The sequence below is a fragment of the Pezoporus flaviventris genome, unplaced genomic scaffold (assembly GCF_033815535.1).
Source record: "Pezoporus flaviventris isolate CSIRO_AGI_PZ_B2104156 unplaced genomic scaffold, CSIRO_AGI_Pfla_v1 ptg000037l, whole genome shotgun sequence".
NCBI lineage: Eukaryota > Metazoa > Chordata > Aves > Psittaciformes > Psittacidae > Pezoporus > Pezoporus flaviventris.
The window spans coordinates 23851003-23876814 of record NW_026892585.1 but is presented as its reverse complement, the minus strand read 5'-3'; the positions used below and the strand labels follow the sequence as shown (position 1 = coordinate 23876814).

General features: G+C 38.4%; 1 protein-coding gene across 1 annotated transcript in view; it reads left to right on the top strand.

Annotated features, from left to right (window-relative positions):
• OSBPL10 (oxysterol binding protein like 10) overlaps positions 1 to 25812 on the top strand; it is a 104411-nt gene that overhangs the window by 58242 nt on the left and 20357 nt on the right. Inside the window, exons 5-6 of the mRNA XM_061465025.1 lie at positions 2824 to 3034; positions 10908 to 11062. Of these exons, the coding sequence (XP_061321009.1) occupies positions 2824 to 3034; positions 10908 to 11062 (366 nt within the window). The remainder of the gene's footprint in view (positions 1 to 2823; positions 3035 to 10907; positions 11063 to 25812) is intronic.

The following is a 25812-nucleotide window of genomic DNA, read 5'->3' as shown; positions in this document are numbered from 1 at the left end:
AATAACCCTGTTAATATTAAGAGCAAATAATTTTAAGTTAAGCAAGGTATTTCACTTTGTGAAACTAAAGTTACACTTTAACTTTCTGAAAATGAAAGCTTTTTGTGCCAGTTTTAAAACCATCTTAGGGTGCTGATAAGTCCTGCTTCTTCTCCCTGTGAGATAGCAAAAAGCAGACCCATACATAAAACAGAGGGTAATGATATAGCTGCATGGCCTAATGTCTGTTCTGTTAAAGGTTAATGTGTTTAATGAATTTCATCTAGCATGGTTTGGTTTATTAGTATTAGCCCCTCTTTGATACACTCTTTTCAGAACAACCACACTTCAGCTCTTTTAAGTCACTGACAGAAGATTGTAAAAGAAATCCCCACCAAATGGCAAGCGTGTAAACAAAGTTATTTCAATAGTATATGTTATTTTCTGTCTTTTTTGCCAGAGTTGTTCTCTGACTCTCTGGCATAGAGGATGCTCTTCCTTTTTGATCTGTTTATTCAGCACCTTAAACGGAGTATTTTTGATCAGTGCTCAAACAGTAACTGTTCAGCAAGTGCTAATACTTTGAATCCTATGCAGAAGTTGCTGTTCTTCTTGTCTTCTGCTGTGTCGTGTGTAGAACAGTTGCTGGTATCACAATTGTAATGTGAAGCTGAGTAGCATAGAAAGGATGCCTCAAAAAGGCTTCTTTAAAACTATTTATGTCAGCTAGAGAATAGTAGGACTTTGGAGCAATACCTTGTTTTGGATAAAATGAGAATAATTTTTGTCATTAATTTTATTTAAATTTCTCCTAACCTAAGGATAGTATATTTGATGAAAGCCTGTAAACTTTGAGCTAGATGATAACTGCAAACACTCAGTTAATTTTCCAAATGCTTCATAAGCTCCCATGTCAATTCATCTTATGTTCCTCTCTTAGCTGCAGAAGAATATAGTTGTCCTTTATTAAGGGGGGAGCGAAAATTGGAAATGTTTGACGTTTTCAGAGTGTTAGTTTGGATTTTATTTCCTGTGGAAGTAAATCTTTGGAAATGTAATCTCTTTCTCACAAAAAAAAAAAAAAAAGAGAAAAAGGAAGGTAGGTGGGAAAACTAGTCACTCAGAAATGAAAATAAGACCATGTTTGTGGCTATGAAGCATGAGAATATCAGGTTTTCAACTTAACACTCTTATTCAGGATGGGAAAAGAAGGAAAGCAGTTTTCCATACGATTATATTGTGCATTCTTCCAGGGCAATGATAATCTTTTCTTCCAACTGTTCCTTTAGGAAGCACACCATACGTTGAAAATGTATTAATAATAATAAAAAAGTCATTAAGTTAATACTTTTTTTTTGTTGGCATAGTAATTTGGACAAATGGAGCTTGAATCTTTGTTTCTTGTAAAGTCTTCAGATATTTTTTCTGAGAGCTTTGGGTACTTTAAGTATAAACCTCTATTTTTTTGCAGTAAGTTTTTGGCAAGGTGAGTGTGTCCTGGTCCTGTCTGGGATAGTTAATTTTCTTCCTCATAGCTGGTGCAGTACTGTGTTTTCGACTTTAGTCTGGGAACAACAGCTGATAACGCATGGATATTTTAGTTGTTAGTAGCACTTACCCTGGTCAAGGACTTTCCAGTCTCATGCTCTGCCAGTGAGGAGAGGCACAAGAAGCCAGGGGGGAGCACAGCCAGGGCACCTGACCTTAAGTAGCCAAAGAGGTATTCCGTACCACAGCATGTCATGCCCAGTATATAAACTGGGAGGGGGCACCTGGAAGGGACCGACTGCTGTTCGGTTCAGGCCTGGGTATTGGTCAGCAGGTGTTGAGCAATTGCATTGTGCATTACTTGTATTTATTGGGGTTTATTCCTTTTTCTGTCTTTATTTCCTGTTGTTATTGTTGTTATGATTATTATAATTGTCTTTTACTTTATATCAGTCATTAAACTGTTCTTATCGTGACCCATGGGTTCTTACCTTTTTTCCTCTTCTCCCCATCCCACTGGAGGGGGTGAGTAAGCAGCTGTGTGGTACTTAGTTGCCGGCTGAGGTTAAACCACAACAATGTGTAGGAACAGAGGCTTGTCATATGTATGTATTATTTCCTACAGGATGTATAAATGAAGTGAGAAGTTTTAAAACATCTTTTTCTTTCAGCTTTAGGAGGGATTTTGGAAGCTTGCCATTTTTTTTTCAAGAACAGCCTGCTCAAACAATGTTTTTATCTGCGATGCAAGCACACACATTTCATTGTCATCTGGATGGTCCAAATCTAGAATTAACATTTTCCCTGGCAGTTGGTATTCATATCTGATAGTAAATAAGTACTCTAAGTAGCATCCTATGCTAATGTCTGTAAACATACAAGTTACCTTGTTTTGTAAAAACAATTCCTTACTGATGCTTGAGAAATGAAAACTGTTCTTAAACTGTGATTAGATAATTTATGTAAGAAGGGGGAAGGAGGGACAGTGTAACATCTTTGGGTGCCTCAGGTAACATCTGTTGAGAAAAATCTAAGCCTAAATTAATAATGGAGAAAGAATTTTTGTACTTTTTCCTTACAAAGACTTTCAGAAAGTATCAGTCACGCTATTAAACCTACAATGAACCTCCTATTTTAAGAGATGATTTTTGTCTAACATAGTCTTGACATTTTTACAGACCTTTGGTAGTCTCAAGCCCTTCGTTTTTGTAGGTAAGTATATGGTATGTTTGGATCAGAACATTAACATCCATTTGTGGTAGTTCTTCACATTTAGTCACTACATCAACCCATAAGAATTTAATAGCTACAATAGTGATATTACCTATGAAACCAGATGTTTTTGAACCTTTACAGATCATGAGCCAAGTTGAAGGACGACAGAAGAATCTTGTACAAGCCATTGAAGCTCTGCCAAGTTCTGGGCCCCTTTCTGCCTTGGATCAGGACTTGCTGCTTTTAAAAGCTACCTCTGCTGCCACCCTGAGCTGCCTTGGAGAATGCCTGGCTCTATTACAGCAAAGCATGCATCAAGTGGGCCAGAATCATAACAGGCCACTGTCATCAGGTAAGCACAAGCTCTCTTGGGTATTATTTATGTGCCTTGGGTTTTTTTATTATGATACTGAAGCAGGCAAAATTACACATTCCTCAGAGGGGCAGGTTGGGGTGAGCAGCTTATAAGTTTCTACAGCCTCAAGTATCACAAATCTTTTTCTTTGCATAGAAGAAGATGCAAGATTTATTGAAATCAGAAGAGGGGAGGAAGAGAGGTTATCCTAAGTCTTCTCAGGGAAATCAGGTTCTGAAAACAGCAAGACAAAAAAAAGGGGATAAGGAAGGAGGAAGAGAGACATGGAGAACAGGTAGATAAGCACTGTATTTTTATGACAGTGCAGAACCTTCTGGGTTAGTTTGTTTTGCCACCTTATTATCTTTTTTTTTTCTTTTTAGATTGAAATCACAATACAGATTTGCTTGATGATATGTAATACTATGCAGCAAAAGTGAAAATCATATTTCTAGTTTTCCACATGGAAGGGTGCTGCTGAGGCAGATCTATTCCAATCGGCCGTTTTCTTTAAAACTGGAAAGAGTTCTCCATGCTGCTATTAAAAATAAAATTAAAAAAAATCTATGGCAAACTTTTATGAGCCTAAAATATCAGTGTGATTCTGCATTGAGCTCTGCAAGCATGAACCTCACAGTCCTCATGTAGCTCAATTTTTTCGGTTCACCCAGCGTTATATCTCTGTCCATAATGTCTAAAAGGGGGATCAATTTGTTTCCATATGCAAACTGCACTACCTTGTCTAAGAGCAGGAGCAGGACTTAATGTAAGAGGAGCAGCAGCAGAACTCTGGATATGGGGTGGCTTTTTATGTTTTCTTCATGTGCTTCAACAACATCCCTCTTGCAGTAGGTTTACTACTGGTAGGATATGCCCTCAGGACTGCTGAGGCAGCTAGGTAGGAAGCCCTCTGAAGAATTCCTGTTGTGGGGAGAATAGAAATGTGAGAGGGTCAGCTGAGGAGTAGGCAAATAATGTAACAAGTGTTCTTGGGGAAAAAAGTGTAAAAACTTGGAGTATTTTGTGGCTTTCCCACTTCCAGATTCTGATACATTTCATACAGGATTATATAAAAAAATTTCAATAAATTTTATTTTCTACATTCTGTCTTATAGAAAATGCAAAAAAGCCCCTGTGCTTTCCTAAATAGTAATGATAAAGTGCATTTAATTGAATTTTTTCATATAATTTCATTTCAGAAGAGAATGGTTTGGAACAAAGATGAAAACTGTCTTAGTCTCAAAGTCCTTGAAATTTGTTTTTTGCATCCATATGATCTAAGTGAACTGTCAGAGAGAAATCACTTGAGTTGTACATGTCTTTGGATCAGTGTCAAAATAATTTTCTGTTAGATCAGTGTCTTGATTTCAAAGTGATTTTTAAGGATTTGTGCACAAAAACAGAGAAAAGCAAGCATAGCATTAGTAATTGCTGAAAGGGAATTCCATATTTTTGGGGAGAAAAAAAAAGTGGAAAGCCACGGCTATAAATAAAATTTAGTCAGTGTTTTTGTTCCCCCTAGGAGGACAACTTGTACAGCAGTCCTTTTAAGAATCAAAATTCTGTAGTCCTGGTTCACATGCACATCTTTGGTGTGACTGTGAGAACCCGAATGCACACAGTTATCTCTTCAGTGTGTGTGTGTGCCTATTCTTTGGTATATAATTAAAAAAGAAAAAAAGAAAAAAAGAATAACAAAAGGAACTAAAAGCTGCTGAAATACTTCAGCTCTTCTCCCTGACTGTAGGAAAATTATATTTTTTGTTTCCTTTACTTTTCCCCAGGCTTTATTATGCAACACATTTGCCTGACAGAACCTGGCCTACAGGTCTTGGTTATTTATTTTCCTATACACTTAATCTTATCTAGGCGTACTTTGATAGGCTTAACATTTCTGCTGAGTTGGTAGAGTGTCAGTCATCAAAGCTGCATAAACTTATACCTACTCAGACTAATGAGTTTAAGTAATCCTCTAGCAGACTCCCATTTTGAGACTATTTAATTTGGATTCTGTGTCCTCCAGGTGATTTTTTTTTTTTAATTTCATACTCAGAAGGCGCAACCAAAAGATGACCTTTACTGTTGCCTGTCAATACTGTAAAGTGAAAATGACTCTTACTAGTTTAAAAGCTGTATGTTCCTCTGATAGGAAGTCTTAAATGCATTTCCCATGAGATGCAGTGGCCCTGTACAATTTATTTCTTTCTAAATGTTTCCATCCTAGTGCTGCATGTGTTTCTACTATTGAGTAAAAATAACAAATTCATTTCTAGCTGTTGTTGCTAAAGGTATGTGCATTGATCACTGGCAAAATTATTTGTAGGCTTTTTTTCTTTCATTGAAAAATATGCCAGAGAAGGATATTGCTAGCTGAAAGTGTTTAAGTGTAGTTTGAGTTGAGGATAAGGAATTGCATCTATACAAGCTTCTTACAGTTTAGGAATTTTGCTCTTTTTGTAGAAGGGAGAAAAATGTCAAAGATTTTCTTACTGCCCAAGAATATCACCATTTAGATGCATGTAAAGCACTTGCTAATCAGCATTAACTTCCTTGTGAGAAGCTTGAGTTCTTTTAGCATGCAGACATGAAAAGAGTGCCTTTTAAAATGAAAATGTGGAGAAGAAGCTTTTGTCTTCACTTAAAACTTTAAAACTTTTAAGATTATTTTTTCTGCCTCTATGGCCTTTGGCAGAAGAGTATGAGAGAGAGGCTGTTGACTGCTATGGCTAATATCTTTCTCTCCCAAACTGTGAGCAAAGCAAGCATCAGTGTTTTAAAGTAGCTTTAGCAGCTTATGTTGTGTTTTAAGTATGGGGTGGGTTGTTTTTTTTGTGTTCTTTTTTTTTTTTTCTAGTATTTTGGCAGAAAGAATCCTGTCTTGTAGCAGCAGCCTGCACACATAAATCTGTTCTTTGAGTCTGTGTTTCAACATTAGCCATTCATTTACTGAACAAAGCATCTCCCTGATAGAAATTCCCTCCTATACTTTTCTGTTTCTCACTTGCTTACTTTTCCAAACTGTAAAATAAAATGTCAGGTTTTTTTTTTTTTTCTGAAGATTTTTTTTAAAAACAAAACCCAAACCCATTCTTACTATGGATATTCTGAAGTTTATTTGAATGTGCAAGTGCTGCTTGTTTTGGCTGCCATGGCAGCAAATGGATTGAGGATGATTTTGGAGTTGGGGGGGATATACTTGAACTTTATTTTAGCAGATCCTCTGTTGCCTCCTTTTTAGAGAAAATAAATGGACAGGAAAGACAAAATCTAGATGCTTTCAGTTTGGTGACAGATGACAACTAGGGATTCTCCTGCAGCTGAGATGGCAGGAAGAGAGAAAAATGCTTTTCCCTTTCCACCCCTAATGCTTCTGGGCAGGGAAGTGTGAGGAAAGAAGACAGAGGACAACATATTCTTTGTTACTGATGTAATTTGCTAAATTTGGTGTGGTGAGTCAGGTCTCCCTTAAATGGATCATCACTGGACTTGAAACTGTCAAGAATAACCAAAAATATTTGCTGTTCTATCTAAATGCTAATACATTATTCCTTATATATTCTTTTTGCTTTTAAAGATAAATACTATTTTCTAGTCCCCATATAGCATTAGCAGATAAATCATTGTCTTGTCTTTCTAATCCAAAAAGCAGATGTGCAGCTGCCGCTTGCTGTTGCTGATTCAGCCTGCTTTAGGATTCAGCAGAGAAACAAAACTGTTTCATTTGTCCCCGGCAGCAGAAGGAATCTAGATCTAATCTTGGTGTCTCCTTGAGGCCAGCTGTTGCATTGTTAGTGGGATATTGGTTAGCATATAGAGTATATTGCAAGAGTTTTATCAATAGATGTTAGCTTACAACTGTGCCAGGAAAAAACATAAGGTTTATTTTTTAGTCTATAAACCAAGACCAGAGGACTTAAAAATAGAAAGGCTTTTGTACAGAATTGAGATAGATGTTAAGCATATTTTGTGCATCAGTGGTCCTACAAAAATGCAGTTTGAAGGTACATCAGGTACCTAGAAAATGAGAACCAACAAAAGAAAATTATCAACACTGCTTAACTGAAAAATACTTTGTAAACCCTCTCTTTGAGGAGAATTTCCCTTCTGCTGCATTCACCTGTGAAAGGAAAACACGTTTCTTCTGAGAGCATTTGTGTGGAGAACAGTCTGTTGTGCCATCTGAAATAGATGGGATTTTATGAACTAAAGCGTTGCTATAGGGAAAGGAGTGTAGGTTGTGTCTGGATGCTGTACTTTTCTTACGTAGAAGCATTCTGCTGTGCCTTGGTGGATTTGTTTGCTGTGTGTTCATCACTGTGGAAATAAATGTTGAGAGGAAACAGGAAAGAGGCTTTATTTTGGATATTTTCTATAGTGCTTTGTACTTAAAGCTGAGACAAGGGGGCACAAAATCACGAAATGGAATATAGAAACCTTTAGAATTAGATTTAAGTAATGTTAAGTTTGATGGCTTTGTAACAGTAGCAATGGAAAATTACTGAGGTGCATGATACATGGAGAAAAAAAATTAGAGTACAGCTAGAGGACATACTGAGAATTCTCACAAGATAAATCATTGTAGTTGACATAGTTTTAAGTAAAACAGCCTAGAAGAACAGGACACGGGGATGAGGAGTATCTGGGAATGGCAGGTGTCCAGGATGGGCTACAATTAAACTAACTGATAAGTAGGAGGATAGGAGGATTATTATGTCTCTGGTGCTAACGAACCAGTTAAACTGGTATGAGCATCTACTGCGCGTGCTTCAAAGGCTGCCAGAAGTGATGAAGATTGTTGGAAGAAGTAAATGACCCTCAGAGACCACCACCACAATTCTGTACACATGCGGGGAACCTTCTGGAAAATGATGTAATCCATACATAGCCTCATGAATACGTATGTATGCCCAGTGGCTATAAAAGGATGGCTTGTGTGGCAATGGGGAAACACACGTTAGGAGGAGCTATCCCCCGTGTCTCCTGGTGCCGCAATAAAGAATACCTGATTGTCAGCTTGAAAACTTTGTTGGCAACTTTGTTCCTGGAGTTTTCTCCGAATCAAAGCAAACAGTAAAGTAGCTGTGTAACTATGAATGTTTTTGTCATTTGTGACTGCCTTTCTGGAGCATTTCTTTAGAACTGTGAAATGTATCAAAATAAGAATTGAATTTACCTTTGTCAGCTGTCTTTGGCTATGACTGAGAACAGAGCAAAAAATAATTTAAAAACAGAATAGTGACAGCAGTTTCTTCCTGTTCTTATCCAACTCTGAAGATACATGTTTAGGTTTTATGTTTTCAGTTGTTTTTTTCTTTCTCTTCTTGAAGTCTTTAAAAAAACAGGAATTGATCTAGTGATAGAAAATTCTGAGTGCCATAATGTGGCAAATATGGCAACTCCGTTAGTGTGGATCAGGTTGATTATAGATGGCGCTTAGTGTGTGGAGAGTAAACTCCAATAAAATAATTTGATTTAATATGGGACAGAGAACAACTACCTGCACTATTTTGTGGCAAGAGTAATTTCTGCTAGTGCAGATGAGAATATTTGGATGCACAATTGATAATGCGAGTAAAGAAGGAGCCACGTTGTTGTGTCCTTTCACTTTTTATATAGAGATTGTCTTCTGATCTTAGTTGATTTTAAGGTTATTTCTGTTGAGTTCTGTCTTCATACTCCGCTTTTACCTGAAAAGTAGGCTGCTATATTGGGATGGAGTGCTATACTGGGGTGGTTCGAGAATGCTGACATGTCAGATTCATAGATTAAAGATCATCAAAGGTTCTCTGGTGACACTTTGAAACTAGGCATTTTTTTTCAACTGACTTTTTACTTGTTTAGGCTTCTGTGGTATATGACTAATACCTTTTACTGTATGTGTCTCTTCTGCAAACTGTCCAAGTTCCAGACAGACTTTAACAAAACAGTTTTTCTCATATGCAGAGGTGTTGAGGAAACAGATGTGCTTTATCCTTTGGATCTGAACTCTGAGCATCCTGTTGGTGTGGGCTAAGTCATAATATGTTGTTAAGATCTGTTTAAAAATTGATCAAGCTGACAAGATCTGTTGGTTTGTGAGGGTGCCATTGCCCTTGGGACAGGTGGAAACACATGCTTGTTCTAACAGTTTCTGTTTCTATAACAGTCTCTAAAATGTGTGGAGAAAGATGGAATAAATAGTTTTTTTACAGTGTGTTTGTACTGAAGAGGAAAACTAGTATAGTGGTTTTAAAATATGTAAGTGATAGTGAAGTAAATGTTCCCACTTCAGAATTTCCCCTGGAGGAAGGTATTTATTTAAGTGGGAGCTTTTTCTTGTGCTTATTTACAGAAGTTAGATTAAGCAAAATGTTGCTTACAGTGAAGGCCAAATAGGCTGTGTGTGCAGAGAGAAAATGGATAGCCCAAGGAAAAGATTGGATTACTTGTTTTCAAAGATTGGCATAACGATAAGTCAGTTGAGTATTTTTTTCCAGTCTCTCTGTAATAGGAAAATAGCAGTAGTAACACAATATTCTGCTGTTTGACAGGAAGAAACAGAAAAACAGATTGAGATTTGCTACTGCAGGGTCACAAGGGGTGAGGAGCATAAGTGTGCTCCATAAAACTCTCTGTGGCTGGTTAAAAGTGAAACAGAGATGTGTTCTGCGTTTGGCAAAGGTAAATTTGGGTTATTGTGTGAAACACACATACAAATTAAAAAAAAAAAGCTGGATTTTTTTTCCCTGTTGATTACTCAAATCTTTCATTTTATACTTAGCTGTTTGCTGATGCTTTCTTCAGCAAAGGGTGGTGCCACAAAATCACACTAAGTAGACCTGAAGTTTTGTCATGTCTTCATAACTTAGTGCCATTTTAGATGAGAGGAGTTTTCTGTAATTATCTTCAGAATTTGGTAAGAGGTCAGCTATACGATTTTTGGCCCATTTTTTAATAATGTAGATGTTAATATACCTCAGCAGATCAAACCATTTTAATTAGGAGGCAACCTCAGACAACCCTGGTGATACGGAGAGGAGAAGCTGCATGTTCTTTAATGTACTTTGTGTTGATTTGCACTATCTTAAAAAGTTGTCAGTGATAAGAGAAGGAAATCCTCCCTCTGGCACCAGTTGTATTTTTGCATACAAATTATGGTAATGGCTAAAGAGCTGTGATTTTCTTTTCCATATCTCTGCATTTTATTGCAGCCTGTAATTAATAACTGAAATTTAAGCCCCATGCCCAGGGCTACTGATTTGAATGTTGATAGTATGTTTTAGAGCAGTAAGAGAGGAACATCTGTGCGTTAGCTGATCATTCTTTCTGTCTTGGCATCCTGGAAATTGGGTGTCCCCAGGAATAAGGATTGTTCTGATGCCTAATTTTGTTTGATTCATACTTAATGTGTGTCTTTGTAATGAGATCTCTTCTAAACTGTGGTCTTGGGACCAGTAGAGAGCATTTTAATGCTTAGTCTAGAAAGAGCTTTTAATAGTACAGAGAGAAATAAAATACAGCTACTAAACTTAAAGCTCTATTTCAGGCAGAAGAAATGTAGGGTTTACTTGGATAACTTCGTAACTATTAAAATAGTGATAGAGAATACATGCTTTACTTACCGCGGTTTGTCAGATAGGATTACACATAAATATTATACAATCTGCTGGTAGGAGTAACACTTAAAAATCTTCTTTCATTGACTTTTAAAAATATTTATCACAGATAAATTGGCATAGAAGATGCTGGTGTATTTTTGTTACCAAAGTAAAACTGTGTGTGGAAGCGGAGAAGAGATGGCAATTGATTTATGTTAGTAAAATGATCAGATGAATGGAAGAAATCTGTAATCTGTCTGTTGTAAACTGATATGGATTATTTTCTGCTTCAGAAGGTATCCTGGGATGGTCTGGGCCCAAGTCACACTCCACGGAGCAACTGAAAAATGGTGCTCTCAGCTCCTTATCAACTGCTAGTGCCAACATTACATGGGCAATAGTTCCATCTGCAGCCCAGGATGGACCGGCACTACAGCCAAATACAGAGGTAAGCACACTAGGGCTCTAGGCTATTCCTGCTGTATCTGAGACTTGACTTTGGTTAGATGCATCATGGTTTAGTGGTGGACGTGGCAGTCCTGGGGTAAATGTTGGATTTGATGATCTTAAAGGTCTTTTCCAACCTAGCTGATTCTGTGATTCTATGTACAATTGTAGGTGCTTTTAGTAATTACTTGTCATACTTTTTTTTCTTTATAGTGTCCTCTTTGTTAGAAATTAGTTGTGAAAATGCCAAGTTTCATGCAAAAGTGCAGTTTAAAAACTAGAAACATACATTGATGATACAGCGGTGTGCCTTTGCTTCTCTGAGGTACTTTGGACAGCGGACTGTGGCAAGCATGCAGTCTCTAGTCATAAAAGCAGTTAACAGACTGTCAGTACACATTTCTATCTCCTGGTGATTGAAAAAGCTGTTTGCTTTTTATACTGGTTTGAGAAAGAGAGGAGAAATTAGGACCACAACATCCGCTTGCTACTTGTTCTTCCATGTTCCTGTTTGCTCTTGGTTGTCTCTTGAGCATCGTTGACTATACTTTGAATTGTAAAACCATATTGTTTTCTGACCCCTTTTCCTGTTAAGTGATTGTGGGCAGAACTTGTCCACATCATCTTGCACCAGCCTGTTGATTTGTGCTTTTGTGGCATTTACTTGGTAAAGGGCAGTTCTGAAGCATCGACTCTCTGAGGAAGCTCACAGCTGCGTATCAGGCATCTCATGCACTGAAAGTCTCTCACCATGACAAACTTCTCCAGCTTCTACTGTCTGCTTCGGTTACCAGTGCTGTCCATCAGGAAAACACTTCACTCTGAGACCCCACAGATTGTAGGGCACCTGAAGCATGTGAGACCTGGAGAACTGGGAAGAAGTTTTTGAGAGAGCTGAAGAAATAATTTTCTACTACTAGTGAATGCTCTTTGGCAGTTGGAATGGCTTAAATTAAATTATATTGCCTTTAACAAAACGTGTAATGGCTGGGGACATCAATAAAGCTGTTTGTTTTTCCAATTTGTTTGTAGTATCTTGAATTGAATATAGTTCAAAAAATCCAAGGATAAACCAGATTGACCTTTTTTTAGTTGTGTGTTACTTTGGTCCTCTTCCAGATCTGTCCTTAATAATTTCAAATTCCTAGTGTACATTAATCACAGGATTTAAATTATCTGTAATTGCTTTTTATTAGGAAGTTGTGTAACTTGTTTTTCACATAAGCCAGCTGCAGTTCCGATAGTGCTTTTTTAAGACAAATAGGTATTCAAGAATATTGTCTGGGGAGTTACCACCTTACTCAGTGATACACTGCAGTTTGTTTCATTGGTTTTTTTAGATGTTTGTATTCTTGACCACCTGGTAAAGTCAAATGGTTGTTGCAGCAAGAACATGAAGCCACTGATTTAACTCATCTCAGGGTATCATTTTGCAGTTGAGTGGAGCTATTTACATCTTGTTTTAAATGACAATTTTTTTTCTAAGGTCCAGTCTCTTCCCATTGCTTGCTGATGAGAGATACTGAGTTGCTGTTACAGCTTGAGGCACTGCTTTGCTTGTGGAATTCATGATTTATTGAGAAAGGAGTACTCTTGAAGAGAAGGATCTAATCAAGGGAGCATATTACTGTTTGTAGTACAGAATCCTCAGTGCTTTGTGGGCAGTCTTCCTGAAATCATCACCCTGTATTTGGAGGCCCTGAGGCATTAATCCATTAATCCTAAAACGGGGGTGTGTGTGTATGTGTGTGTGTGGTTGGGAAAGAATAAATAAGATTAAGTTATGAAAAGATGAGCTGAAGATGGTGATTTTGACAGAAGCAGTAAATGGAAGTTTGTGGATTGCTGAGCAACAAGAAGCAGCTGGATTCATGTGTGTAATATTTGTTATGATAGTACAGTTTATTATGCAGAAATTCAATTTTGTCCCAGGAAAATGGCCTGAATCAGGATTCATTCCCTCAAGCTACTTCCAAACCTGTGTCTTCATTTCTGCTGAGTCCCTGTGTGCTTATTGGTGTCTGAGATTGATACTGTTGGCTCGCAATTTGAAGTGTTCTTTTCAATGTAACTGATGTATTTTTCAGTTTTGATCATTTTAAATCAACATGCCAGTGCCCCACTGGAAGGCTCAAGTACAAAATCTGAATTATGTAAGAGGTGAACAGTTGCATCTACATATGTTGATGCTTTTGTTGGATACTCATCTTCATATCAAACAAGTTGTCATGCCCTGTTACAGAGGCTGCACCTCTCAGATCAGATCCTTTTCTGGGAGAGAAGTTGAAGTTTCTCTTGTGTGCTGCAGGTCCTGCCCATCTCTCCAAAGCTGAGCAAAGTGTTGAACAGGAAGCTGGAGCTGCTTGTTGTTTCTAGAGAAAGGAAGGTGAGAGAGCAGGCTTTGAATAAGAGAACAATCTTCTAAGCAACAGAACTGTTATGCTGCTAAGGATGAGCCAGGTAGCTACCCAGGAGATGATGTTGGACACCCTCCAAAGTTATCAAAGGTGTTCGACTTCACACACTTTCACACTTTTAACAATTCTGTATGCAGTTTTTAAGCATATTATTAAATGTATTCTGGCCTGTTGTATGTCCAAGTTCATTTTCAATTAGCACTGACTGTGCTAATCACTCAATATGTGTCATTATATATAAAAGCAACCGCAAATCATTTCATACCACTTGTTTTGTGGTCCAGATACATTGTTGATAATAACTGTGATGGCAACAGCAGAGAATGAGAAAACACATCTAGATGTCATTGTTTGACATTTTTTTTTGACATTGAAGGCCCTGATTTTTTTATTTATCTGGCAGCTCCTTTTAAATGTAGAAAAGTGGAATCCACAAATATCATTCAACTGAAGCTTATTTCTTGTAATGATTTTCTTCTTATAAACCCCAAACTAGGCATTTGAAGAAGTTGATAGTATATTAATGGGGCTCATCTTTCAAAATATTCCTGCCAAAAGAAGTGAATCTTGCTTTTTACAGACATTATGAGAAGAGGGTGCTGTTTCCTCTTTTTGTGCTGTCAATTCCAGCTTATTCTTTGACTTGGCCTAGATTTTTATTCTTAAAATCTGTACTTTTTAATGATATAATCTCTTATCTCTTGGACAGAAGCTATACCCCAAAGAAATAGGAGAGAGCTTTTTGTCTAATTCTTGGCATAATACAGTAAATGTACTGACCAAACTGTGAATTGACCTCTAATCTGAAATAGAAAAAGCTGTTAAATTACTACTCTTGAGGAACAAGTAACTCAGCTGCTTATATTATAGAATTTGCTTATAAGGGAAAGGTAATTTTATGTACACAGGTCAGCAGTGATTTTAAAAAGAAAGTGGAGATTTTCGGTGAGGGGGAAAGATGAGTGCTGAGGATTCTTTCCTATATAGCAGGCTGGCAGGCAGCGGTTTCCTGGCAACGCGACCAAGTGGCTGAATGTCTTTCATGACAGCTGTGTTAATTCTTGGCACACCATGCAGACACTTTGCTGCAGTGCATTAAGGAACATAATTAACAAAACAGGGACTTTATCTCTGGCATGGGGTCTTTTATACTTTTATGAAGAGGCATGGATCTTTATAATTCTCCTCTGGAATAACAAGGTTCATCTGATACGATTTTCTTTGAAAACTTAAGCATTCTTGAGGGATATAATGAGTTAGAAGTTGAGCTTTGCTGTAGATAACTGAAGTAAAACTTTTCTTTTTGGTCTGTTGCAGTCAGGGTTTCAGGGATGCAAAGATTCTCCCCGGTGAAATAATACAGCAGCTAAAGATCCTTCTCTTTGGATAATGTGTTGGTGCTTACTTGCTTTTGTTAGTTAGGGTGTTTCTTGCTTCTGTATACAGGGATATTTTTTTTTTGGGTATTGCTTAAAATTGTCCAGTTAGTACAAGATTTTGTGGCAGAGATTATTTTCTTGTGTGTTCTTTACCTATTTTAGATTGTCCTTTTTTGATATTGCTGTTTATCTTCCCAGCTGAGTTTCGGTTTTAGGGTTGTGACGCAGGACAGTATGAAGTTAAAGAGCCCTGTTACCATCACTGAAAGAAGTAACCCCTGACAATGAAAGGGTGGATCAAGCACTTTTATTTTTCATACTTTCCAAGTTTTAGTTTCCATTTTTGGATTTTTTTGATCTGTACACTGGAAACATAAAGTGGAAGCAGGGATAAGGGCTGAGTTAAAAAGAGCTATTCTCTACCTGGTGTGAGTTGCTGTAAAATACTATTTTTTGTGCATCCCCTGGTGAAATACTTTGGACTCTTTGGCATAAGCTAAGCTAAAATTTTAAGGTACTTCTTAGTGCTTTTGCCTTTAAGCAGAACATGACAAACCTGGTGTTGAATTTGCCAGAGTACCCTCTTCAGAGCTGTGACATGAACTTGCTCAGTCTGCAGTAAACAGGACCCTGCTTCCATCATTTAAGGAAATTCTCTTCAGAAAATGCTGGAATTGGTTAGTTTTAAGATACTGAGTCTCATTGTGAGTTCAGGTATAATAAACTTGGCACCAAAGTAGAATAAAGGTATATATCATTTCCATGTGTGAGTTACTGTTCTAGTTCAACTGATGGTCTTTCTGGGTATCAGAATTCCCCTTCTGGGCTGACAAAATGTAACTGCAGGCCAAATGTTTCCCCTGGCAGCTAAATGTAGGTGGGTAACAGGCTGTTCTTATGTGGGACCTGAGAATGAAGGGATCATTTTTCTTCTGATCTAACAATCTAGTTAAGATTTATTACAAAAATTATGCTGGAGGTACATCTGTGATTTAGCTCTTTTCATGTAATTTTTATTCCTTAAAATGCAATGACAGCTGATTCTTTCCATCCTGTGGATCTGGTATCTATGCAGTCTTTCTGCTTTCTTGTCTCTAACTTTCCCTGTACACATGCTCCATATTGAAGTGTCTTTTTAATAGGATTGAAGTTTTAGCTCTAGGATTGAGGCTTTAGCTCTGATTATCTAACTGCTAAACCAGTTTTTAATTGTGATGGTGATTGCAAGGGCAGTTGAGTCCAGGTTATTGAAGGTATTTCAGTCTCCTAGGTGATCTGATCAAAGATGATCTGAAACCTTGATGTTTTCAACTGTAAGAAGGAATTGCACTATTTGCAGGAAGTACTGAATTGTTTAGTTCTTGATTTTTAAAAGATTATTTGTTTTTGTCCAGTCTCTTCAGGTGCTAGTTGCCTTCAAGCTGAAGTTGTATACATCCTAATATGATGATACTTCATCCTTTGCAGAAGATGTAATAGCCTTTAGAGCTGTCACAGAATGTGTTAGTGATGCTAAGAAATAATTTTAAATGTGCTCCTGCAATTTTAGAAACTAAAATTAGATACAGTATTACCTTTTCTTTATTTATCTGTGTCTCAGCAGACTTGCCCAGGACTGTGGGTTGTTTCGTAATGTAAATTGTTCCTAGTGTTTCCTAGTTCTTTTTTGTACTTGCCGTAAATCTCTGTAATTGATGTTGGAAGATCAGTTTAGCCATAAATATACAGTGCTAGCCGCAGGTGCAGTAATGGAAAGAGAACAGATCAGGGTGGGAAAGTGAACATTTGCTGTGTTACAGAGTCCTTTTTCACTGTTTAGCATAGACATTCCAGGATCTCTGAATGTGCTCTGCTTTTTGCCTTCTGCATGATTAAGTACTTTTTGGGCCAAAGAGCACAATAAATGGTCTGTAATGACTTGGATAGATAAATTAATCTCTAGGCAAAGGTGGTACCAGTTAATCCATTCACTAGCAGGCCATCTAAGAAATGAAATCTGTGATAATCAATTGAAAGTATATTTAAGGGTAACCAAGTAAAGGTATATTTAAGGATTAAATGCACAATTACACTAAAAGTAAAATGAAATGAGCCTAAGCCTGCTGCAGCAGCACTGACGATGACTAAGATAATCTAGCTGAGTTTGATTTTGCTAGCATTCTGGACCCTTTACTGTGTCAGCAAATGATCTCCAGTGAAACTGTTTATGCAAATAATTAATAATCATTTAGCTCCAGCCAAAGCCATTGCATTTTGCTGATTTACTCCCATCTCCAAAATGCGTGTGTTCCAGCTGCTGTCTATATAATACAGTAATATTTCTCTTAATATAAAAATATGAAGCTTTGATACAAAATTTACATCCAATTTCAATAAACATGTGGCTCTGGTTCATGTGGTATTCCATAATTACTAGTGAAAATTGGTGAAAACAAATCATTGAGATATAAAGAACTCAGGTTCCTGTGCAGTAAGGCTTAAAAATTGAGTTAAAATGGATCAGTTTCTTACTCTGTTCATTATAAAACCTGTGCCCTCTGGAAAGTGAGCTCTCAAGCCAATGTTAATTTTATTTCAGGATTCTGCACTATTTGATTGGTTGTATGCCAATTGATTTGCTTTGTGCTGTAAGTTTTATTTCTTAGTATGTTTATGTATGGGTTTGGCAATACGGCCCATTAGTAAACTTACCCATCTCATTAAGACTGTCACTGTCAATATCTTAGCTAGATTTTAGTAAGTTGGGCTGAACTCTTCTAAAATGAGTGTTTGTCTCAGGTTGGAATTGCTTTATCTATCTTAGCAAGGCAGTACCCAACCTGGCTTCGGCTCTTCCATCTGCTCTTGCTATAAAAAGATGGGGTTTTCTGCTTGTGGTGATGAATTCCAGTAATTCTTTTTTTGAAAAACCCTGGATATGGAAACAGCTGGGATGAAAGTGTTTCATTATAAAACTTTGTCTCAGAGGTGGAGTTGGAAAGAGAGGGGCAGGACTTTTCTATGTTGTAGTGTAGCGAGGCAGGGCAGTTGTCTTCACAGTCTGAGATGCACCAAGTGAATCATCAGGCTCAAAACAAATCTTACAAGCTTTTCAAGCAGAAAATTCCACTGGCCTCAAGAATTTACCAATATAAAAGGTAACAGTCTTCTAGTTTCATATATACATTGAATGTGTGTGTGTTTGTGGCAGCAGTAACAGTGTGTATAGTGGATGGGTCAAGAAATGGCAGGAAGAGTCAGAATGGTTCAATAAGCATTGGGGTATAACAAGGGGAAAGATTGTTAATATTACTTGTGTTTAATTACTTGTCTTTACCATTTCTTTCCTCTTACAAATATGCTGGCATGTGATGCTGCATGCAAGAAATAGCACTGCAAGAACTCGATTTACATATAGGTTAGTATTGCAAGACCAGATGATTGTAAAGGTTGAGTTTGTAGTTGTCCATCATTTTGTGCCCTGTTTGTGTATGTGAATGGTATGTTATTGACTAACATCATAGCATGTTTCTACCATGAATTTGCTTAGGTAGCATACTAAGTGACATAAAAGAGAAGAGAATTACAGCTGGCTGAATGATTCCAGTTCTGTGACTTCCTAACCTTTCAGTTATGGGGCTTTGCAAGCAGAATCATTATGGAATCACAGAGTACTCCATGCCAATTGGAAGGGACCTTTGAAGGTCCTACAACTCAACACTCTGCTCAAAGCAGAGCTGCTCAGGTCAGCATGCTGAGGATCATGTCCAGTCAAGTCTTGAACACCTCCAACAGTGGAGGTCTGACAGCCTTTCTGCACAAACTGTTGCAGTTTCTCTGTGGGAGCAAAGGTTTGTTTGAGTATGATTCCTTACCTTATCAATGTGCTGTACTATCACATGGGTAACTAAAATTGCCTGCTGGGTCCCTTACCAAAAGGTGTTTGACTTTCCCTTCTTTTCAGGAGCATGGGGCAAGTTGTTTCTAGTTCTTCAGGTTTCTCTGCAAGGATCTTATTCTAGAGATGATCCCTTTTAATACAGCCTTATGCTGTACTTTCCTCCATGTTAGTCTTCCTTACCAGCCTGCAGCTCAGTGCAGTCTTTTGTCTTCAGCTCTCCAAAAGTTATAAATAAGCATGTAACAAAACTGTGAGTATCTTTCAGGAAATTATTCTTCACTAGTATCTTTATTGCATTAGGTTTTGTTAAAATTGTTTATGATGTGATACTGTATTTCTTGTGGGTTTAGGTTAGCATAACATTTACTGTTGTGATTTATGCTAGCCTTCAAGGTTTTTTGCTTCAATTTACGACAAGTCCATAGGGTTTTTCTATGAGCATTTCTTGTAGTATCATGTTGCTCTTTCTTTCTGATGATACCAGTCATGAAAAATACTTATTCCCAGTTCTGTTTGTATTTATGCAATATTGCAAAGTCTTCTTGTGTTTCAGGATTCAGGTTAAACAGTGCTGTGCTTCAGTAGCTCTCATTTCATAAAAGACACTCGCAAGATGTCTGGACTGGTGCTGGTACTTAGTCTCTTCCTGTTGAGTCTGTGTTTGGGAATTAGCTGCATTTCAGCTGCTTTTCAGGACTGACTGCATTAGGTTTATGAAAATCAAAATTTGCAAGAGGAATTGTCTTAGGAAGAAGTTATGAACATGTAGGGGGAAAGTTGTCCAACAAACAGTATTTGGTGCATTACAGGATTACAGTGCTGTGGGTAACCCAAATGAGGACCTCTAAAAGGATGTTAAGTCACTGATTGATTCTTTATACTTAACATAATCATTTTCATGGTTAGTTTCTAATATTTTTTCGGAAGGCTTATGCAGGCTGTACTGCAACATAAACGTAGATGCCCTTTGTTTCATGTTACATGTTTTTCCTCCTCATTTAAGATAAGAAATCAACCCTATTTCTTCTTAAATCTCTTATGTTACCTGATTCTCATCACTACTATATTATGTTCACCCCTAAGTATGGTCACAGGTCAGAGTGAAACACAGCTGCAGTGCAGGAAAAGGAACCTTTTTGACCTTTATCTTCAAGGGTGAAAAGACTTCTGTTCCCAGAGATACTTCTGCAGAACATTAACAAAAAAGCATTAGTAAAGCTCTCAGAATGGTGAATATCTGGATAATGTGCTGGCCTCCAGATGCTTGTCAGATTGTTTTTTTTTGGGAAAGAAAAAGATCGTAGAACTATTTGTCACCTATGATAGAAGTTTTGTAATTATTGTCTTTGCTTGCATCATCTGTATGTCAGCTTGTCTATATTTATGAAGTATTGGTATCAAGATACATTTTTACTTTGCTTGCTTCACAGTGAAGGAAGGGTTGCCTAAAGAGAGCTAGATATTGCTTGATTCAGTAGGTAGCTGCTGTTACGTGCATCCAGTTAATCATGTGTGATAGACAGACTGCTCACATTGCCACACTTTGATCCTTGCTGTTGTCCCTAGCTAGAGACATTTTCTGAACATCCAGTGGTGTGCTTAGCATATTCAATGAAAAAAAAAACCAAACCTCAAACAAAACAACAAACCACTATATATATATATAAAATTATCCACGCACACACAAAAAGAGTTATTTGAATCGTTGATAATCCTAGTTTGAAGAATTTTATTTTCTCTGGAGACCTGAATTACCAAACACAACTAATTAGTAAGAAATTAATTTCTGGACACTTTGTAGACAATTTTTCATTTTCTACCAATGGCTTCTATAGTTTGACCTATCTGTGATGAATGATGTATCCAGGATTACATAAAGACTTTGGCCCTCTCTCTCACACTCCAAGCCCAGATGGCAGCCAGCTCCAAGATGGATCAGCTGCTGGCCAAGTCTGAGCCTGTCAGTGATGGTGGTAGTACCTCTTAATTTATTTAAGAAGGGGGGAGACAATGCTGCACAATAGCAGCTGGAGGAGAAGAGTTGAGGATATGTGAGAGAAACAGCCCTGCAGACACCAGTGTCAGTGCAGAAGGAGGGGAGGAGATGCTCCAGGCACTGGAGCAGAGATGCTGCTGCAGCCCGTGGTGCAGCCCATGGTGAGGCAGACTGTTCCCCTGCAGCTCATGGAGGTCTACAGTGGAGCAGATCTCCATCTTCAGCCCATGGACTACCCCACACCGGACCAGGGGGTTGCCTGAAGGAGGCTGTGATCCCATGAGAAGCCTGTGCTGGAGCAGGCTCCTGGCAGGACCCATGGCCCCATGGAGAGAGGAGCCTACACTGGAGCAGGTTTGCTGCAGGACTTGTAACCACACGGGGGACCCACACTGGAGCAGTCTGTTCCTGGAGGACTGCATCCCATGGAAGGGACCCAAGCTGGAGAGCTTTGTGGGCTGTTACATGTGGGAGGGACCTGACACCTGGACAAGGGGAAGACAGGAGGAAGGAGCAGGGACGATGTGATGAACTGACCACAACCCTGATTCCTCATCCCCCTGTGCTGCTGGGGGGGGGAAAGGTAGAGAAATCATGAGTGATATTAAGCCCAAGAAGGGAGGGATGGGGGGAAGGTGTTTTTAAAAGTTGATTTCATTTCTGAGTATCCTACCCTGAGTCGATTGGTAATAAATTAAATTTCCCCAGGTTGAGTCTGTTTTGCCCATGAGAGTACTGGGCAAGTGATCTCCTTGTCCTTAGCTCAGCCCACCAGCCTTCCATTATATTTTCTCTCTCCTGTCCAGCTGAGCAGGGGATTGCCTTTGGTGGACAACTGGCATCCAGCCAGGGACAAGCAACCACAATAGCATGCTAATATGCTAGTCTGTATATAAAATAATTTAATAAGTACAACTTAATGGACAAGCTACATTTGAGAGTTACATCACTGCTGATGAGGGATGGGTGCTGAAGGCTTGCGTGTTTTTCTGTCATGCATGACATTGCTGCCAGGGAGAAGGCAAGTGACACAAGTTCCTGCAGTTTTGTTGATTCTGATAGAGTGACAAGTTGTATAAGAAGCTGACAGCTCATTATATATTACTACTTTTGGGGTATTCTTACTGTGTCTACTTTACAAAGAGAACTCTTAACTTTGGTGCTGAGGCTGGCGAAAAGTTTCTGGAGCCAATTTGTCACAATTGTGTAAATGTGCTAAAGCTGTCTGACCTTACAGAATTACATTTGATCTTACACCCACAGGAAACCTGTTTGCAAGCTCTCAAATAACACAAGTGCAACTGTAAATGATGCTTGCAAATCTATATCATTAATGAAGGGAATCTGAAAATCAAAATGAGGCCTTTGACTTTTATGTGCACTGGTAGAACTAATTGTAATTACATGACTATAGAAAGTATGGCAATCCTTGCCTAGTCTTAAAATGCTAATTCTGTTTAACGTTGCTTCTGAACAAGCTCTGCAAGTAATTTATTTTATCTTTCTCTCAATGCAGAAATGCTTCATACAGTGTTACTTTTTTAGTATCTCAGGTTTTGTTTTGTTTTGTTTTTTTTTTATTTTAATCTAGAAACACTTGTGGACTACTTCTCTTGGAATATTATTAAATGATGTCTTTTTATCTGGATTTTTTTAAGTTCCTAAGATTCATCCTCTTGCTCCTGGCTACAGTTCTTTTCATACTGCATAAAACCTTTGTAATGCCTTAATGAAAATTCTTAGAATATTTTTGGTGTAATTATATGAAGAATTGCTTTGTGAGGCCTATTCAAGTTCTCAGTGTGCCCCTGTCAATATAAATATGGTTTCTGCTTATTATTGTAGTGGAGAAAGTGCCTTCTTTGCTCTGGTGTTTCTCTTGCCTCCTTCAGGAATCCCAGGCTTTTGAGATTAGAAGGGAAGTCTGGAGGAAGGCTTTGGTGGAGGAGAAACAGGTTAGGCAGCGCTAAAGCTGCCCATATGTAACTCCATGGGGCCTGATGGGATGCACCTAAGAGGCCAGTGTTATTGCAGGGCCACCATCTATTGTCTTGATATTGTCTTGAGTCATAATGTTTGGGAGAGGTTCACAAAGGCTAGAAGAAGGCAGATGTCTCTCCTATGCTCAAGAAGGGCAAGGAGCATTTGGGGAACTGTAGTTTGATCAGCCTCACCTCAGTCCCTTGGAAGGTGGATGAAGCCTTGCTGAAGTCAAGGCAAATACCATCCACTGCTCTCCCCTTATCGATCCGTACTCCATGCCATCATAGAAAGCTATCCTTTTACAGGAACATAGCTTCTAACTCTTGGTTCTGTCCCAGGCTTGTCAAAGCATCTTTTCCTGAAGACAGTTCTTTTAAATGCAGACTATTCCATTCAGAAACTGTTTTCTTTCCCTTACAGGTTTCATCTGTTAAAACAGAATCAGCATGTTTTCTGATGAAGGCTGCTGACTAGAACATCTGTTTCATATCCCAGCAGATGACCTCTCTAAATTTATCAGTCCCAGTTCTAATGAAGTGACCTGTTTAAAATAGATCTCTGCTAGTATGTGTTTTCATCTCTTCAGTGTTTTAAACTTTGAAGTGAATCCCTTCATGTGGTTTTCCAGTCAGATTTTTATGAAAAATGCTGGTGCTTCAGCCCAGTGTTGGAAACTCATTTTGATTAAAATTATTTTAAGTATAAGCCTCTTTTTGGTGCTTAATTGTACTTGGTTCAGTATTTGATTCTCAGGGTTAGCACCCCAGCCTAGCTGTGCTGTTCATTCCAAAGCTGAGCTGCACACAGCTCAATAGCTTTAGCTCCATTATGCTCTGACCACACAGGAATGGAGCAAATCACTGCTTTCCTAGTTCAGCTTTGCAATTATGCTGGGGGGAGGTGGAGAGTACGCCTGTGTCTGATGATTCAGAAAAGCTGCCATTAAAGGATAATCATTCCACATAATCTTTTGCATTCTACTGAATGCTTACGCACTGGTAACTATTAAACTGCATGCTATTTCTGTGGAGGAAAAAAGGAAAAAAGAATTAAAAACCTGATTGGGCCTTTATGATTTTTTTTTTTTAATACAGCAGCTTTGTCTTTTAGGGCTGTTTGTCCACACTCCTGTTGTTGTACTTTACCTGGTTGGGTTTTTTTAAAGGAAGTGTCTGTTAGTTGAAAATGTCTATTTTCTCTGCTTTAAAAAGCAGTTCAGTAATTCCTTAGAACAGCCAATGAGAGAGGGAAGTACAGAAAGGATATGGTTTACTGAAGATGGCTGCTGTTCAGTTCCTGTGACATAAATTGTAAACCTCTACTGAAGTTCTTAGTTTCTGCAAATGTGAAAAGATGCAGATAGTTGATATCATTCTACATGCACTGAAGGTCACTTGTATGTCGCTGGCTCTAGTAGTAAAATTGTGGAATTTTGGTGCCCTTGCACATGTTCTTAAAATAGGTTATAGTTAATTAAAATTATGGTCCTTATTGCAGATGGTCATTAAACACTCTCCTAATGTTATTGTACTCATCCTCCCTGATGAGCAGAAAGTCTTTCATAGAATCATCGAATGAACCAGGTTGGAAAAGACCTTTAATGTCATCAGGTCCAACTGTTACCCCAGGACTGCCAGGGCCATCACTAAACCATATCACTTCCATTGAAAAAAATGCAAACTTTACTTTCCTGAGCACATAAATGGTTTATAGGGTTGCTTGTCCCTGCTGCATGTTTTGTAGAGCAGCGATGAGAGTTGCTGTTTTGTTAGTAACTCTTGAAAGGCATGAGAAAAGCTTATACAGCAGGAAAGAAAGAAGGATTTCTGTCCCTGATTGAATGTGTTGTCATGGGGAGAGAAAGAAAATTCTTAATGTATGATTTAGGCTGCAAACTGATGCTGTGAACAACTGAGGTTAGCAGCTATTACATGTTCACCTGAAAGCATCCTACCTCTCTCTCACTCATGTGCCCCCTCCCTCCTGCTCCCCTCCTGGATCCACCAGGGTAACCTTTGAGAAACAGCAGCATCATTTCCCAGTTGGAGCTGTGTGCAGTGAAGCTCACTGATCTCAGTGCCATGCAACTGGAAAAGCAAGGAGCAGATTGACATCTGGTGCACACTCTCCAACTCGATAGCCAAAAAAAAAAAGGAGGTGGGAATGAGGAGGGGAGGTTCCCTGGCTTTTTTCCTAGCACTGTTAATTCCTGCCGGAGCCTGTTTGCATCGAGCTCGGTTCATGGCAGTAACAGAAGCAGCAGTGCTTATCCACCAGCTCAGTGCTCTCAATGAGGTCAAGCTGGATCAAAGGGAAGCCTCCTGTGGAAGCATCTACTGTAAGTTCTGCTACTGCTTTTTCCACACTCCCCCCAAATGAATCGTAGGCTGTACAGTTGAGCCAGGCTTCGGTGCTTTATGTTTCCCTGGCTGATAATTTTGTATGAGGTTGTCAAGTTTCATGTTAATTGAATTGGTCAGTAAGGTGCCTGTTGGATAATAATACTGTGCATTTTGGGAGGAAAAGGCTTATTGTTCTATCCTGTTATTTTCTGAGGGATGGGAGGAAGAAAGTGTGGTTTTTGTCCTTTTGAAGAGCTCCAAACTGTTGAGGTGACAGCAACTCATGAGATTTTGTTTTATGTAATCTACATATTCTCCTTTCTAAATAAAGTAATATGTCTTTCAAATGTTCTTTGCTTCTACCAAATAGCTATTCTCAAAAGAATAGCTACCTAAACATTTATTTAATTACAAAAAATAGAGAGAGAGGAGACACTTCATTGAAATCTTGGAGTCATCTGTAGTCACTAAATTTCAGAGACACTCTCCTTACACAAGCTGCTGTTCACCTGAGGGATCTCTGGTGTGATCATTCAGAAATATTTCTTTGAAACCCAATTCTGAGTATAAGCTGGTTTGAGTGAAACTTTTCAGTTGCAAAGACTTTCGCAGTGAGATGAAAAATTTCTCATTTCATGTAATGAAATAGCTGGTTCTGCAGAAGTGCTGTTTAACATGAAGGAATGCTGACTTCTGCAGGTAGCGGTGTCTCGTTTACAGCATGGAATCCTGGGGCAGTAACAAAATGCTGGGC